This window comes from Cyanistes caeruleus, chromosome 4 (assembly GCF_971803275.1).
Source record: "Cyanistes caeruleus chromosome 4, bCyaCae1.hap1.1, whole genome shotgun sequence".
NCBI lineage: Eukaryota > Metazoa > Chordata > Aves > Passeriformes > Paridae > Cyanistes > Cyanistes caeruleus.
The window spans coordinates 1,104,012-1,123,064 of NC_141704.1; the positions used below are offsets into that span (position 1 = coordinate 1,104,012).

Sequence of the window (19,053 nt, forward strand, 5' to 3'; positions counted from 1 at the left end):
TTCCCCATTTCCATCCATTTCCATTCCCTGCTCCCATTCCCTGCTCCCATTCCCAGCTCCCATTCCCTGTTCCCATTCCCAGCTCCCATTTGCGTTCCTATTCCTTATTCCCACTCCTGTTCCCATTCCCAGCTCCCTTTCCCTGCTCCCTTTCCCTGTTCCCATTCCCTGTTCCCATTCCCAGCTCCCATTCCCAGCTCCCATTCCCTGCTCCCATTCCCAGCTCCCATTCCCTGATCCCATATTCTTGCTCTTGTCCCTCCATCCCATTTCCATCCCTGCTCCTGTCCCCTTTTCCCATCCCTCTGTTCCTCTCCCTCCGCTTCCATCCCCGTTCCCATTCCCTGTTCCCATTCCCATTCCTGTTCCCATTCCCATTCCCTGCTCCCATTCCTGTTCTCATCCCCATTCCCATCCCTGTTCCCATTCCCGTTCCCATTCCCATTCCCATCCCCGTTCCCATTCCCTGCTCCCATTCCTGTTCTCATCCCCATTCCCATCCCTGTTCCCATTCCCGTTCCCATTCCCATTCCCTGTTCCCATTCCTGTGCCCATTTCCATTCCCATTCCCATTCCTGTGCCCATTCCCGTTCCCATTCCCTGCTCCCATCCCCATTCCCATCCCCATTCCCATCCCCATTCCCATTCCCGTTCCCTGTTCCCATTCCCATTCCTGTGCCCATTCCCATTCCCATTCCCGTTCCCATTCCCTGCTCCCATTCCCTGTTCCCATTCCCGTTCCTATTCCATGCTTCCATTCCCATTCCCATTCCCTGTTCCCATTCCCTGTTCCCGTCCCTCCATCCCATCCCGCTCCTGCTTCCTAAATTCCCATCCTTGTAATTCCATTCCCCTTTTCCCATCCCAGTAATTCCATCCCCTTTTCCCATTTTTCCCTTTCCCATCCCCCTGCTCCCATTCCCAGGAATTCCAGTCCCAATCCACCCCCAAACCCCTCCCGGTTCCTTCCTGTGCTCCCAGACATTCCCATTTTTCTCTGGAAAAATCCCTGCCCAAACTCTTGGATCCGCTCCTGGGATCTGGAACCCACGGAATGAAATCCCAAAAATTTCCGGGATCCCCCGGGATCCCGACCGGGATTCCGGGACCGACCATTCCCAGGAATTCCCACAGCAACCCCCAGGCTTCATCCCAGAATTCCCAGTCCATTCCCCACTTCCCACAGCCGGGAGCTCCCAAAACTCTTCTTCCTCGTTTGCCGCAATTCCAGGAATTCCAGACCTTGGGAATTCCCAAAAACCACCACAGCTCCAGGAATTCCAGACCTTGGGAATTGAAGCCATTCCCCAAAAGCTCCACAATTCCAGGAATTCCAGACCTTGGGAATTTAAGTGATTCTCAAAAAATGTCCCAACTCCAGGAATTCCAGACCTTGGGAATTCCCACAAAACACTGCAACTCCGGGAATTCCAGACCTTGGGAATCAAAGCCATTCCCAAAAACCATCCCAATTCCAGGAATTCCAAACCTTGGGAATTCCCACAAAACACTGCAACTTCAGGAATTCCAGACCTTGGGAATTCCCAAAAAGCTCCACAATTCCATGAATTCCAGACCTTGGGAATTGAAGCCATTCCCAAAAAGCTCCAGAATTCCACGAATTCCAGACCTTGGGAATTCCCACAAAACACCACAACTCCAGGAATTCCAGACCTTGGGAATTGAAGCCATTCCCAAAAAAACATCCCAACTCCACAGATGTGGTTGGGACCTTCCTGAACTTCCCCGCCCACCACATTCCCAAAAATCTGCGCATCCCAAAAAATGACACATCCCCAACCTGGAGCATCCCAAAAATCTCTGCATCCCAAAACCGGAAACATCCCAAAAAATGGGAAAATCCCCAAAATTGGTGCATTCCCAAAACCAGCAAATCCCAAAAATTGGCACATCCCAAAAGCAGAAAAATCCCAAAAATGGAAAAATCCCAAAGATCAGAATATCCCAAAACCTTGCACATCCCAGAAATGGAAACATCCCAAAAATGGAAAAATCAAAAAAAATCAGAACATCCCAAAACCCAGCACATTCCCAAAAATTGGCACATCCCAAAAATCAACCCATCTCAAAAATCAACGCATCCCAAAGACCAATGCATCCCAAAACCTGGCAAATCCCAAAAATCGGCTCATCCCAAAAATCAACACATCCCAAAGATCAATGCATCCCAAAAATGGGAAAATCCCCAAAATGGGAAAATCCCAAAAATCAGAACATCCCAAAACATGGCAAATGCCAAAACCAGAAAAATCCTAAAAACCATCACATCCCAAAACCAGAAACATTCCAAGAATGGAAAAATCCCCAAAACCGGAAAATCCTAAGAATCAGCGCATCCCAAAACCCGACACATCCCAAAAACAGAAACATCCCAAAAACCATCACATCCCAAAATGCGGCAAATCCCAAAACCAGAAAAATCCCCAAAATTGGCACATCCCTAAAACTGACACATCCCAAAAATAGAAACATCCCAAAAATCAACGCATCCCAAAAAAGCAGAAAATCCCCAAAATGGGCACATCCCAAAAATCAGAAAATCCCAAAAATCAGAATATCCCAAAAATCAGAATATCCCAAAAACTGGCACATCCCAAAAACAGAAACATCCCAAAAACCATCACATCCCAAAAACTGGCACATCCCAAAAATCAACACATCCCTAAAATCAACACATCCCCAAACCCAGAAAATCCCAAAACCAGAAACATTCCAAGAATGGAAAGATCCCAAAAATTGGCACATCCCAAAAATCAACGCATCCCAAAAAAGCAGAAAATCCCCAAAATGGGCACATCCCAAAAATCAGAAAATCCCCAAAATCAACACATCCCAAAAACCATCACATCCCAAAAATCAGCGCATCCCAAAAATCAGCAAATCCCAAAAATCATCACATCCCAAAAACAGAAACATCCCAAAACCATGACATCCCAAATCCTGGCACATCCCAAAAATCAATGCATCCCAAAAATCAGAATATCCCAAAAACCATCACATCCCAAAACCTGGCGCATCCCAAAAATCAGTGAATCCTAAAAATCAGAACATCCCAAAAATGGAAAAGTCCCAAAACCTGGCACATCCCAAAAATCAACACATCCCTAAAATCAACACATCCCAGAGATCAATGCATCCCAAAAATGGGAAAATCCCCAAAATGGGAAAATCCCAAAAATCAGAACATCCCAAAACATGGCAAATGCCAAAAACAGAAAAATCCTAAAAACCATCACATCCCAAAACCCAGAAAATCCCCAAACCAGAAACATTCCAAGAATGGAAAAATCCCCAAAACCGGAAAATCCTAAGAATCAGCGCATCCCAAAAACCGACACATCCCCAAAACAGAAACATCCCAAAAACCATCACATCCCAAAATGCGGCAAATCCCAAAACCAGAAAAATCCCAAAAATTGGCACATCCCTAAAACTGACACATCCCAAAAATAGAAACATCCCAAAAATCAACGCATCCCAAAACAGCAGAAAATCCCCAAAATGGGCACATCCCAAAAATCAGAATATCCCAAAAACTGGCACATCCCAAAAATCAGAATATCCCAAAAACCATCACATTCCAAAACCTGGCGCATCCCAAAAATCAACGCATCCCAAAAATCAGAACATTCCAAAAACCATCACATCCCAAAAATCAACGCATCCCAAAAAACCAGAAAATACCCAAAGTGGGTGCATCCTAAAAATCAGAAAATCCCAAAAATCAACGCCTCCCAAAAACAGAAACATCCCAAAAACCATCACATCCCAAAACCTGGCACATCCCAAAAATCAACGCATCCCAAAATCCAGAAAATCCCCAAACCAGAAACATTCCAAGAATGGAAAGATCCCCCAAAATTGGCACATCCCAAAAATCAACACATCCCAAAACCAGAAACATCCCAAAAGCTGGAACATCCCAAAAACCGGCACATCCCAAAAATCAACGCATCCCAAAAAAAGCAGAAAATCCCCAAAATGGGCACATCCCAAAACCCAGAAAATCCCAAAAATCAACCCATCCCAAAAATGGGAAAATCCCAAAAATCAGCACATCCCAAAACCTGGTGCATCCCAAAAATCAGAACATCCAAAAAATCAGAACATCCCAAAAATGGAAAAATCCCAAAACCTGGCACATCCCAAAAATCAACACATCCCAAAACCTGGAACATCCCAAAAACTGGCACGTCCCAAAAATCAACGCATCCCAAAAAAGCAGAAAATCCCCAAAGTGGCACATCCAAAAACCAGTGAATCCCAAAAGTCAGAACATCCCAAAACCTGGCACATCCCAAAAATCAGTGAATCCCAAAAATCAACGCATCCCAAAAATCAGAATATCCCAAAAACCGACACATCCCAAAAAGTGACACATCCCAAAAAGCAACGCATCCCAAAAATCATCAGATCCCAAAAACCGACACATCCCAAAAAAGCAGAAAATCCCCAAAACCACCACGTCCCCCACGGGGAATTTTCTTCTCCCACCTCCCCAAAACCCTGAAACCCCCAGAATTCCCGGAATTCCCGGAATTCCTACCCTTTTTGCGGGATCCTTCCTCGGCCTCGGGCTTGCGGCTGACGGAGACGACTTTCATGAGGAGGCGATTCCCGCCCTGCCGGATCAGCGCCACCACCTGCTTGTGCCCCACCTTCACCACGTTCACCCCGTTCACCTGGAATCCCGGAAAAAAACCGGGATCAGAATTCCCGGCGGGAATCGGGAAGGGCGGGAAAGAGGGGAAGGGGTTGGGGGAGGTTTTTTGGGGTTTTTTGGGGGATTTTGGGGGTTTCTGGGGGGTTTTTGGGGTGGTTGGGAAGGGGAATGTGTGGAGATGGAAATGGGAGTGTTCTGGAAAAATGGGAATGACCAAAAATGGGAATGTCCTAAAATGGGAATGTCCTAAAATGGGAATGTCTAAAAAATGGGAATGTCCAAAAATGGGAATATCCAAAAAATGGGAATGTCCCAAAAATGGGAATGTCCAAAAATGGAAATGTCCAGAAAAATGGGAATGTCCTAAAAGTGGGAATGTCCAAAAATGGGAATGTCCTAAAATGGAAATGTCCAGAAAAATGGGAATGTCCAAAAAATGGGAATATCCTAAAATGGGAATGTCCAAAAAAGGGAATGTCCCCAAAAATGGGAATGTCCAAAAATGGGAATGTCCAAAAAATGGGAATGTCCAAAAAATGGGAAGGTCCCGAAAAATGGGAATGTTCTGGAAAAATGGGAATGTCCTAAAATGGGAATGTCCCAAAAATGGGAATGTCCAGAAAAATGGAAATGTCCAAAAATGGGAATGTCCAAAAATGGGAATGTCCGAAAAATGGGAATATCCCAAAAATGGGAATGTCCTAAAAAATGGGAATGTCCCAAAATGGGAATGTTCTGGAAAAATGGGAATGTCGAAAAATGGGAATATCCAAAAAAATGGGAATGTCCAAAAATGGAAATGTCCTAAAATGGGAAAATCCCAAAAAATGGGAATGTCCAAAAAATGGGAATATCCTAAAATGGGAATGTCCAAAAAAGGGAATGTCCCAAAAAATGGGAATGTCCAAAAATGGGAATGTACAAAAATGGGAATGTCCCGAAAAATGGGAATGTCCAAAAATGGGAATGTCCAAAAATGGGAATGTCCTAAAAACGGGAATGTCCAAAAATGGGAATGTACAAAAATGGGAATGTCCAAAATGGGAATGTCCTAAAAGTGGGAATGTCCAAAAATGGGAATGTCCTAAAAGTGGGAACATCCCAAAAAATCTGCACATCCCAAAAATCTACGGATCCCGAAAATCAGCAGATCCCAAAAATGGGAACATCCAAAATTGGGAATATCCCAAAAATCCGTGCATCCTGAAAATGGGAACACCCCAAAAATTGGGAACATCCCAAAAAATGGGAATATCCAAAAAAAATGACACGTCCCAAAAATCCACGCATCCCAAAAATCCTCGCTGCATCCCAAAAGCCAGGAGATCCCAAACCGGAAATGATTTGAATCGGAATCGCCGGAAAAATTCAGAATTCCGGGATTTCTGCTCTTCCCTCCACGATTCCCAAAATTCCCGGAGTTTTTCCCCTGTTTATCCTGAGCCTAACCCGGAAACTCCGGATTCCCGGGAATGCCCTCCAGGATGAGGGGATGGAATTCCCGGAAAATCTTGGAATGTTTTGGGGTGAGGAAGGAATTCCACACGGGAACTCTGGAATTTTGTCCTTCCAGGATGGACCAAAAAAATCCGGGAGAAATCCCAGGAATTCCTGGGAAAATTTCCTTGGCCCCAGGGAATTCCCGAGCCTCTGGAATGGGAAATTCCCAAGGTTCCGTTCCCGGGAATCCCCGAGGTCAGGGGCATTCCCAGCATTCCCAGATCCATGGATTTGGAATCCCTCGGGAATGGGGATTCCCAGTTCCCGGCTCAGCACATCCTGACCCTTGCCAAACTTTTCCATGGATTTTTTTTCCAGGATTTTCCCCAAATTTCCCATTCCCGGCTCTGCTCGAGGCCGTTCCCTCTCATCCCGTCCCTTTTCCCTGGGATTGGATCCCGATTCCCACCCGGATCCAGCCAGGGAATCCTTGGGAATCCCTGGGAATCCTTGGGAATCCCTGGGAATCCTTGGGAATTCCTAATCCCGTTCCTTCCCACCCCAATCCCGCGGTTTTTAAGGAATTCCGACGCTCCCACCAAACCCTCGGGATTTCAACCCCGGAATTCCCAATCCATCCCTGCCTCGATTTCCCTCATTCCGCTCCGGAAAACCAGGAGAGCCCAACCCTCATCCCGAGCCTCCAGAATTCCGGGACCGAGCGGCATTCCCGGAGTTCTCCGAGCCCGGAAATTCGGGAACGAGGATTTTCAGGAATTCCTCTCTCGGGAAGCTTCACATTCCCAGACTTTTCCCGGAAAATTCCGGATTCGGAGCAGAACATTCCAGCTTTTTTTGTTTTATTTTTCTCCAGAATATCCCAAATTTTGAGCATTTCCCTCTTTTTTTATTTCCTTTCCCCTCCCGGCTCCCGAATTCCCAAAGTTCCCAAATCCCTTCGATATTTCCTCGGATCCTTTTGATTTTTTGCTTCCCGACTTTTCCAACAGGAAGAGGATCCGGGAATGTTTCGGTTCTCCCTCATTCCCGCAATTCCAGAGGGGGAATTTTTTGGTCCCCACCCCTCCCCATCCCGGATTTTTGGGCTCCGTTTCCTTAAAAAAAAAACCTGGAATTTTGTTCCTTGGGATCATGGATTGGATCGCCCTGAGCATTCCTCATTCCCGAAAAAAAATCATGGAATTGTTGAGGTTGTATTCCCATAATTCCCAAATTTTTTCACCGTTCCCGAGGATTTGGGCTCCACTTCCAAAACTTCCCAAGCTTTCCCATGGAGCGACATTCCCGAATATCCCATGGGAAATTCCCCTGGGAATTCGGGGATCCCGCCTGGATCCGTCATTCCCGGTTTTTTCCATTAAAAAAATCCCGGATGACGATAAAATCCGACCCCAAACGTTCCCGGATTTCCAGCCATGTCTGGATCCCAAATCCCGGGAATTCCCACCTCAAGGAATTCTCATGGAAGCGCTTCCAAGGCTCCTCACGGCAAAAAATTCCAGGATTTCAAAACCTCCCGGGATGGTGGAGGAGACAAAAGGTGGAAAATTCGGGATTTCCCTCCGGAATTCTGGCGGGATTTTCCCAATCCCAGCCCCAGAGAGGTCGGATTTTATCCCAAACTGAGCAATTCCCGAACCCAGCACCGGGAATTTCCTCCTGGAATGTTCACCACGGGAATTGCTGGGATTGGAAAAGCCCTCGGAGATCAAATCCCGGAATTCCCGGCTCCGCCAGGGCCCCCCTGGATCCGATCCTCCAAATCCTTTGGGATTCAAGTCCTTCTGGGAGGAATTTTCCCGATTTCTGGCCGATTTCTGGCGGATCCAGAGGCTGATCCCAATTTTCCAGGAGGAATTCCAGCTGGAGCTTTCCCTGAGGGAATTCCGGGATGGAATTGGAGCCGAGGGCAGCTCGGGAGAGCCCCAGGAGCGACGCGATTCCCAACGGGATCCTCCGGATCCGCACCTGGAGAATTCCAGATCCTCTGGATCCACACCTGGGAAACTCCTGGAAGCTCCTGATCCAAACCTGGAGGACTCCAGATCCTCCTGATCCCAACCCAGAAAACTCCGGGAAAACTCCTGGAAAACTCCTGGAAATCTCCTGGAAGCTCCAACACCTGGAGGACTCTGGATCCCTCTGGATCCACATCTGAGAAACTCCTGGAAATCTCCTGGAAATCTCCTGGAAATCTCCTGGAAAACTCCTGGAAAACTCCTGGAAAACTCCTGGAAAACTCCTGGTCCAAATCTGGAGAATTCCAGATCCTCTGGATCCACACCTGGAGAATTCCAGATCCTCCTGATCCCAACCCAGAAAACTCCTGGAAGCTCCTGATCCCAACCTGGGAAACTCCTGGAAGTTTCATGACCTGGGGCACTCTGGATCCCTCTGGATCCACACCTGGGAAACTCCTGGAAAACTCCTGGAAGCTCCAACACCCGGAGAATTCCAGATCCTCTGGATCCCAACCAGGAGAATTCCAGATATTCTGGATCCACACCTGGGAAACTCCTGGAAATCTCCTGGAGATCTCCTGGGAAACTCCTGGAAAACTCCTGGAAGCTCCAACACCTGGAGAATTCCAGATCCTCTGGATCCCAACCCGGAGAACTCCTGGAAGTTTCATGGCCTGGAGGATTCCGGATCCCTCTGGATCCACACCTGGAAAACTCCTGGAAGCTCCAACATGAGGAGAATTCCAGATCCTCTGGATCCACACCTGGAAAATTCTGGATCCTCCTGATCCCAAGCTGGGAAACTCCTGGAAGTTTCATGACCTGGGGCACTCCGGATCCCTCTGGATCCACACCTGGAAAACTCCTGGAAAATTCCTGGAAAACTCCTAGAAGCTCCAACATGAGGAGAATTCCAGATCCTCTGGGTCCACACCTGGAAAATTCTGGATCCTCTGGATCTACACCTGGGAAACTCCTGGAGATCTCCTGGAAATCTCCTGGAAAACTCCTGGAAAACTTCTGGAAAAAGCCTTGAAAACTCCTGCAAAATTCCTGGAAGCTCCAACACCTGGAGAATTCCAGATCCTCTGGATCCACACCTGGAAAATTCTGGATCCTCCTGATCCCACCCTGGGGAGTTCCCGGAAGCTCCGGATCCACCCCTGGAGGACTCTGGGATCCCTCTGGATCCACACGCAGAAGTTCCCACTCTGGAAGTTCCATCACCTGGAAGAGTCGGGATCCTCCTGATCCACAACTGGAGAATTCCCAGAAATTCCTGGAAAATCCTCTAAAATTCCTGGGAAATGCCCCAAACTCCTGGGAAATTCCTGGGAAATCTCCCGAATTCCTGGGAAATCCCTCAAATTCCTGGAAAATCTCCCCAAAATTCCTAGGAAATCCCCCAACTTCCTGTGAAATTCCCCGGATTTGTGGGAAATCCCCCACATTCGAGGGAAGTCTCCCAAATTCCTGGGAAATCTCCCCAAAATTAGTGGGAAATGCCCCCAAATTCCTGGGAAATTCCTGGGAAACCCCCCAGATTTGTGGGAAATTCCCCAAATTCCTGGGAAATTCATGGGAAATCCCCCAAATTAGTGGGAAATTAGCAAAATTCCTGGAAAATCATCCCAAATCCTGGGAAATGCCCAAAATTCCTGGGAAATTCCTGGGAAATGCCCAAATTCCCGAGAAATCCCAAAAATTCCTGGAAATCCCCCAGATTTGCAAGAAATTCCCCAAATTCCTGGGAAATCCCCCCAAATTCCTGGGAAATTCATGGGAAATCCCCCAAAATTCATGGGAAATCCCCCAAATTATTGGTAAATTCCTGCGAAATGCCCCAAATTCCTGGGAAATCCACAAAATTCCTATGAAATCCCTCAGATTCACGAAAAATTTCCAAAATTCCCTGGAAATCCCCTGAAATTCCTGTGAAATTCCTGAGAAATCCCCCGAAATTCCCGGGAACCGCCCCTAATTTCCGGGAAGAGCTCACCTCGATCAGGAAGTCCCCCGTGCGCAATCCCGCTCTCCAGGCGACTCCTTCCACATCCACGGATTCCAGGTACTGCAGCGCCGGGAACGCCGGCGTGGGCGTGAACTCCTCGATCGGGGTCTCGGCTGGAAAACACCGGGAAAGGGAATGGAGCCTTTTCCAAGGGAATTCCAGAAGGGAAAGGCTCGGATTGGCCACAGAGTTCCTAAAAATCGCGGAATGACGGGGTCGGGAAAGCCGCGGAGTTCGGTTGTTCCCGATCCGAGGGGGGTTGAATCCCATCGGGAATGGGGAAAATTCCAGGGGGAATTTGGGAATTTTTCCGGGATCCAAGATTCCCTGGAATCGGCCGAGGTTGGGAACCCCCGTCCTGTCTGTGATTCCAGTGCAGGGATGGAATCCAAGGGGAATCCAAGGGGAACCCAAGGGGGAATCAATGAGGGAATTAATGATGGAATCAATCATGGAATCCAAGATGAAATCAAACATGGAATCCAGGATGGAATCAATCAAGGAATCAATCAAGGAATCAATGATGGAATCAATCAAGGACTCAATCAAGGAATCAAGGATGGAATCAATCATGGAATCAATCAAAGAATCCAAGACGGGATCAATGACGGAATCCATGTTGGAATCAATGATGGAATCAATGATGGAATCCATAACGGAATAAATAATGGAATCAATAAAGGAATCCAAGATGGAATTGAAAATGGAATCAATGAAGGAATCTGTGATGGAATCAATAATAGAATCAATCATGTAAACAATGATGGAATTAATGATGGAATCAATGAAGGAATTGATGGAATCCAAGGTGGAATCAATCATGGAATTAATGATGGAATCCATGATGGAATCAATGATGGAATTAGTGATGGAATCAGTAAAGGAATTGATGATGGAATCAATAATGGAACTAATAATGGAATCAATCATGGAATCAATGATGGAATCAATGAAGGAATCCAAGATGGAATCAATCATGGAATCAATCATGGAAACAAAAATGGAATCGATGACGGAATCAATAATGGAACTAATAATGGAATCAGGAAAGAATCAATGGAATCCAAGGTGGGATCAATGATGGAATCCATAATGGAATCCAGGATGGAATCTAGGATGGAATTAATGAAGGAATAAATAAAGGAATTGATGATGGAATCAATAATGGAACTAATAATGAAACCAATCATGGAATCTAGGATGGAATCCAAGATGGAATCAATGATGGAACTAATAATGGAATCAGGAAGAAATCAATGGAATCCAAGGTGGAACCAATGATGGAATCCATGATGGAATCCATAATGGAATAAATCATGGAATCCATGTTGGAACCAATAATGGAACAAATAATGGGATCCGTCATGGAATTAATGATGGAATCAGTGAAGGAATCGATGGAATCCAAGGTGGAATCGATGATGGAATTCATAATGGAATAAATATTGGAATCCATGTTGGAATCAATGAAGGAATTGATGGAATCCAAGGTGGAATCCATGATGGAACTAATAATGGAATCACTGATGGAACCCAAGGTGGAATCGAAAATGGAATCAATCATGGAACTGATAATGGAATCAACGATAGAATCAATCATGGAATCCATGTTGGACTCAAGGATGGAGTCAACAGTAGAATCAGTGATTGAATCAATAATGGAATTGAAAATGGAATCGATGATGGAACAAATAATGGAATCAATCATGGAATTAATGATGGAATTAATGATGGAATCAGTGATGGAATCCATGTTGGAATCAATGAAGGAATCAATGATGGAATCCATAAGAGAATAAATCACGGAATCAATAAAGGAATCCAAGATGGAATCAATCATGGAATTAATGATGGAATCAATGATGGAATCAATGATGGAATTGATGATGGAATTGATGATGGAATCCATAATGGAATAAATCATGGAATCAATGATGGAATCCAAGATGGAATCAATGATGGAATCAATAGTAGAATCAGTGATGGAATCAAAAATGGAATTGAAAATGGAATCGATGATGGAAGAAATAATGGAATCAATCATGGAATCAATAAAGGAATCCAAGATGGAATCAAAAATGGAATCAATCACGGAATTAACGATGAAATCAATCATGGAATCAGTGATGGAATCAATGATGGAATCAATGAAGGAATCAATGATGGAATCCATAAGAGAATAAATCACGGAATCAATGAAGGAATCCAAGATGGAATCAATCATGGAATTAACGATGGAATCAATGATGGAATTAATGATGAAATCAGTGATGGGATCCATAATGGAATAGATCATGGAATCAATGATGGAATCCAAGATGGAATCAATGAAGGAATCAATGAAGGAATCAGTGATGGAATCAATGATGGAATCCAAGATGGAATCAATGATGGAATCCAAGATGGAATCAATGAAGGAATCAATGAAGGAATCAGTGATGGAATCAATGAAGGAATCAATGAAGGAATCAGTGATGGAATCAATGATGGAATCTGGGAGTCCCCTGGGTTGGAAAATCCCTTTGCCAATCCTATCGGGTCCGACCATTCCCAGCGCTCCCAAAGCCCCCCCAGCCCCACATTCCCGATGAAGAATCCTCAGTTTTTTTGGGATTCCAGGGATTGGAACTCCGTGAATTCCCTGGAAACTTCCACCAGGCTGGAGCAGTCTGGGATAGTGGGAGGGGTCGCTCCGAGCAGAGCCATATCCAGGAATTCCTTGGATTCCTCCAGGAACGGTGACTCCAAACCTCCCTGGGCCACCCCTGCCGAGGCCTGAGCGCCTTTTCCATGGAAAAATTCCCAAAAATCCCATCCCAGCCTCCCCTGGGCCAGGCCGGGGCCCTTCCCGAGGCGCTGCCGGAATTCCATGGGAAGGATTCCAGAATTCCGGAATTCTGGCTAGGAAGGAGCTCAAAGCCCATCCCAAAGATCCCCCTGGGATCCAGGAGATTTCCTTGGAAGTTTTCCATTCCCAGCATCCCTGAATTCTGGCCCGGGGTCGATCCCAAACTTTCGGATCCCGGAAAATGGATCCGTTCCATCCTCCCCGCCTTCCTCATCCCAAGTTTTCCCTCATCCCTCTCATTCCCAGCAGGGCCCTTCCCACTGTCTCCTCATTCCCAAATCCGCCAGGAGCAGATCCTCATCCTTCCCAATCATCCCAAAAAATGGGATTTCAGGAGCTGACGGATCCCGGCGGCCTCTCCAAAGTCCTTCCAGCAACATTCCCAGCCTTCCTCTCCCTTCCCAACAACTCCAAGCCTCCGATTCCATCCGGATCCAAGAATTTTTTCCTCCTTTCTCTGTTTTTTTCCCAGATTTTAGGCGGGATTTTTCCCAGGGAACCTTTCCCTGCCACTGAAGCTCCGCAGCCACTTCCCACGGATGGCATTCCATGATTTCTGCCTTTCCCGGGAGAAGCGGTGAGCACCTGACAGCTCATCCCTATTTTTAGACATTCCCAGGGAATATCGGGAATGCTCTCCAAACCCTTCGGGCTCCTCCCAGGATTTCATCTCCCGCTATCCCAGGAGGCTCCGATTGCTCCGGAGCCTCGGACATTCCCGGGATCCAGGGGCAGCCCCAGCTGCTCTGGGAATTCCCGCCATTCCAGCCAGGAAATCCAAATTCCCAAAATCCCACCCCCATCTCCCCTTGCCCAGGGAATTCCCTCCATTCCCAGCTCTCCCAGCCTGGCATTGGATCCAAAGGAATTTTGGGATCCAGGGGTTTCCCTGGGAATCTCGGCACTGCAGGAAGGGTCTCCCTTCCCTTTTCCAGCCCCAACTTCCAGAAAAATCCCTCGGCATGGATTCAGAGCCTCCCAAATCCCAGAATCCTGGAATGGTTTGGGATGGGATCCAGGGAACTTCAATCCCATCCCATTCCAATCCCACCATCCCAGGCTGCTCCAAGCTTTCCTTGGCCATTCCCGGGATCCAGGGGCAGCCCCAGCTGCTCTGGGAATTCCATTCCAGCCGGGAATTCCTTCCCAAATTCCCCTTTTCCAATCTGGAGCCATTCCCTGCGTCCTGTCCCTCCCAGGCCTTTCCCAAATCCCGGCTCCCCTGGAGCCCCTGGAATGTTCTGGAAGCTCTCCCTGGATCCTTCCCTTCTCCAGGGGAACATTCCCAGATTTCCAGAGGAAAGCTGATCCAATCCTTTCCCCTCCTCTGGATTTGCTCCGGGATTTCCGCGTCCTCCCGGCGTTGGGAGCTCCCGGTTCTGGAATCCTGGAATGTTTTGGGTGGGAAGGGACCCAAATCCCACCCAATTCCAACCCTCGGGCACTTCCTGCTTTTCCCAGGCTGCTCCAAACCCCGTTCCTGGCCTCGGGAATTTTTCTCCCAGGTTTTCCAAGGCCCGGGGATGGAGAGGGAAGAGGAGAAGGAAGCAAATCCCAGCAAATCCTGGGAATCCGGATCCGCCTCTCCCAGCTCAGCCATTCCCAAAAGGAGTTTGGGACCGAAGATTCCCAACCCCATCCCGGGAATGCTCCGGGTGCGGAAATCATGGAAAATCCATCCCGGAACGCCCTCCCAGGGATGAAATCCAGCGGGAACAGCCTCCCATCCAATGGGAGGAGCAAACCAAAAAGTTGGGAATGAAATCCAGGAAGTTCCCGCCGGGAATGAAGGGAATTCCCTGACCGGAAGGTTCAGCCTTTCCCAGCAAAACTCCAGACTCAGAATTCCGGGAAGCAGAGTTGGAGCTTCCTGAGGAGCCAGCACGGCTCTGGTCAGGGAGTTGGGAATTCCTGGGCTTCAATTCCCACAATTCCCAGCTGGAATTCCAGAGCCAGCTGTGGGAGAAGATCTGGAAGAGCTGGGTCACCAGGAAAGTCTGGGAGCACCAAAATCCAGCCTGGAGGGACCAAATTCCATCCTGGGGGACAAAATTCCGTCCTGGAAGGACCAAATCCATCCTGGGGGGCTCAAACTCCATCCTGAGGGACCAAATCCCAAACTGCGGGACAAAATTCCATCCTGGGAGCACCAAACTCCATCCTGAGGGACCAAATTCTACCCAGGGGGACAAAATTCCATCCTGGAGGATCAAATTCCATCCAGACGGACAAAATTCCATCCTGGAAGCACCAAATCCCATCCTGGAGACACCAGATACCATCCTGAGGAACCAAATCCTATCCTGAGGAACCAAATCCCACCCTGGGGAACAAAATCCCATCCTGGAGGAGAAAATTCCATCCTGGAAGCACCAAATCCTTTCCTGGGGAATCAAATCCCATCCAGGAGAACCAAATCCCATCCAGGGAACACCAAATCCATCCTGGAAGCACCAAATCCCTTCCTGGAGGGACCAAATCCATTCTGGAGGGCTCAAACTCCATCCAGGGGGACAAAATCCCATCCTTGGGGACAAAATCCCATCCTGGAAGCACCAAAATCCATCCTGGGTGGCTCAAGCTCCATCCTGAGGGACCAAATTCTATCCAGGGGGACAAAATTCCATCCTGGAAGCACCAAATCCTGTCCTGAGGAACCAAATTCCATCCTGGAGACACCAAATTCCATCCAGGGGGACAAAATCCCATCCTGGAAGCACCAAAATCCATTCTGGAAGCACCAAATCCCATCCAGGAGAACAAAATCCCTTCCTGGAGGAACCAAACGCCAACCTGGGGACCAAATTCTATCAAGAGGGGCAAAAATCCATCCTGGGAGCACCAAAATCCATCCTGGAGACAGCAAATTTCATCCCAGAAGCCCAAAATCCCTTCCTGGGGTGTCAAACTCCATCCTGAGGGACCAAATCCCACCCTGAGGGACAAAATCCCATCCTGGAAGCACCAAATTCCATCCAGGAGATACCAAATTCCATCCTGGGGGGCTCAAATTCCATCTTGAGGGACCAAACCCCATCCCGGGGGACAAAATCCCATCCTGGAAGCACCAAAATCCATCCTGGAGGGACCAAATCCCATCCAGGAGAACAAAATCCCTTCCTGGAGGAACCAAACGCCAACCTGGGGACCAAATTTTATCAAGAGGGGCAAAAATCCATCCTGGGAGCACCAAAATCCATCCTGAAGACAGCAAATTTCATCCCAGAAGCCCGAAATCCCTTCCTGGGGTGTCAAACTCCATCCTGAGGGACCAAATCCCACCCTGAGGGACAAAATCCCATCCTGGAAGCACCAAATTCCATCCTGGAGGGACCAAATCCCTTCCTGGAGGGACAAATTTCCATCCTGTGGGGGTTCAAATACCATCCTCGAAGCAAAAATTCCATCCTGGAGACCCAAATCCCACCCTGGGGAACCAAATCACATCCTGGGAACACCAAATCCATCCTGGAGGAACCAAATCCCATCCTGGAGGGACCAAATCCCAACCTGGGGGAGAAAATTCCCTCCTGGAAGCACTAAATTCCATCCAGGAGATATCAAATCCCACCCTGGGAACACCAAATCCTACCCTGAGGAGCCAAATCCCATCCTGGGGGACAAAATTCCATCCTGGAAGCACCAAAATCCATTCTGGAAGCACCAAGTCCCATCCAGGAGAACAAAATCCCTTCCTGGAGGAACCAAACCCCAACCTGGGGACCAAATTCTATCAAGAGGGGCAAAAATCCATCCTGGGAGCACCAAAATCCATCCTGGAGACACCAAATTTCATCCCAGAAGCCCAAAATCCCTTCCTGGGGTGTCAAACTCCATCCTGAGGGACCAAATCCCACCTTGAGGGACAAAATCCCATCCTGGAAGCACCAAATTCCATCCTGGAGGGACCAAATCCCTTCCTGGAGGGACAAATTTCCATCCTGGGGGGGTTCAAATTCCATCCTCGAAGCAAAAATTCCATCCTGGAGACCCAAATCCCACCCTGGGGAACCAAATCACATCCTGGGAACACCAAATCCATCCTGGAGGGACCAAATCCCAACCTGGAGGGACCAAATCCCAACCTGGAGGGACCAAATCCCAACCTGGGGGAGAAAATTCCCTCCTGGAACCACTAAATTCCATCCAGGAGATACCAAATCCCACCCTGGGAACACCAAATCCCACCCTGAGGAGCCAAATCCCATCCTGGGGGACAAAATTCCATCCTGGAAGCACCAAATTCCATTCTGGAAGCACCAAATCCCATCCAGGAGAACAAAATCCCTTCCTGGAGGGACCAAACCACAACCTGGAGACCAAATTCTATCAAGAGGGACAAAAGTCCATCCTGGGAGCACCAAAATCCATCCTGGAGACAGCAAATTTCATCCCAGAAGCCCAAAATCCCTTCCTGGGGTGTCAAACTCCATCCTGAGGGACCAAATCCCACCCTGAGGGACAAAATCCCATCCTGGAAGCACCAAATTCCATCCTGGAGGGACCAAATCCCTTCCTGCAGGGACAAATTTCCATCCTGGGGGGGTTCAAATTCCATCCTCGAAGCAAAAATTCCATCCTGGAGACCCAAATCCCACCCTGGGGAACCAAATCACATCCAGGGAACACCAAATCCATCCTGGAGGGACCAAATCCCAACCTGGAGGGACCAAATCCCAACCTGGAGGGACCAAATCCCAACCTGGGGGAGAAAATTCCCTCCTGGAAGCACTAAATTCCATCCAGGAGATACCAAATCCCACCCTGAGGAGCCAAATCCCATCCTGGGGGACAAAATTCCATCCTGGAAGCACCAAATTCCATTCTGGAAGCACCAAATCCCATCCAGGAGAACAAAATCCCTTCCTGGAGGGACCAAACCCCAACCTGGGGACCAAATTCTATCAAGAGGGACAAAAGTCCATCCTGGGAGCACCAAAATCCATCCTGGAGACAGCAAATTTCATCCCAGAAGCCCAAAATCCCTTCCTGGGGTGTCAAACTCCATCCTGAGGGACCAAATCCCACCCTGAGGGACAAAATCCCATCCTGGAAGCACCAAATTCCATCCTGGAGGGACCAAATCCCTTCCTGGAGGGACAAATTTCCATCCTGTGGGGGTTCAAATACCATCCTCGAAGCAAAAATTCCATCCTGGAGACCCAAATCCCACCCTGGGGAACCAAATCACATCCTGGGAACACCAAATCCATCCTGGAGGGACCAAATCCCAACCTGGAGGGACCAAATCCCAACCTGGAGGGACCAAATCCCAACCTGGGGGAGAAAATTCCCTCCTGGAACCACTAAATTCCATCCAGGAGATACCAAATCCCACCCTGGGAACACCAAATCCCACCCTGAGGAGCCAAATCCCATCCCGGGGGGCCAAAATTCCATCTTGGAAGCACCAAAATCCATTCTGGAAGCACCAAGTCCCATCCAGGAGAACAAAATCCCTTCCTGGAGGAACCAAACGCCAACCTGGGGACCAAATTCTATCAAGAGGGGCAAAAATCCATCCTGGGAGCACCAAAATCCATCCTGGAGACAGCAAATTTCATCCCAGAAGCCCAAAATCCCTTCCTGGGGTGTCAAACTCCATCCTGAGGGACCAAATCCCACCCTGAGGGACAAAATCCCATCCTGGAAGCACCAAATTCCATCCTGGAGGGACCAAATCCCTTCCTGCAGGGACAAATTTCCATCCTGGGGGGGTTCAAATTCCATCCTCGAAGCAAAAATTCCATCCTGGAGACCCAAATCCCACCCTGGGGAACCAAATCACATCCTGGGAACACCAAATCCATCCTGGAGGGACCAAATCCCAACCTGGAGGGACCAAATCCCAACCTGGAGGGACCAAATCCCAACCTGGGGGAGAAAATTCCCTCCTGGAACCACTAAATTCCATCCAGGAGATACCAAATCCCACCCTGGGAACACCAAATCCCACCCTGAGGAGCCAAATCCCATCCCGGGGGACAAAATTCCATCCTGGAAGCACCAAAATCCATTCTGGAAGCACCAAGTCCCATCCAGGAGAACAAAATCCCTTCCTGGACGGACCAAACGCCAACCTGGGGAC

At 48.1% G+C, this 19,053-nt stretch overlaps 1 protein-coding gene across 5 annotated transcripts in view; it reads right to left on the minus strand.

Moving 5' to 3' along the window:
- Positions 1-19,053, minus strand: part of SHANK3 (SH3 and multiple ankyrin repeat domains 3) — a 163,146-nt gene that overhangs the window by 50,893 nt on the left and 93,200 nt on the right. For all 5 annotated transcript variants that reach the window (XM_086886258.1, XM_086886255.1, XM_086886256.1 and 2 more), the window contains 2 exons: positions 10,106-10,230; positions 4,568-4,703 (listed from right to left, as the gene is read on the minus strand). In XM_086886258.1, the coding sequence (XP_086742384.1) occupies positions 4,568-4,703; positions 10,106-10,230 (261 nt within the window). The remainder of the gene's footprint in view (positions 1-4,567; positions 4,704-10,105; positions 10,231-19,053) is intronic.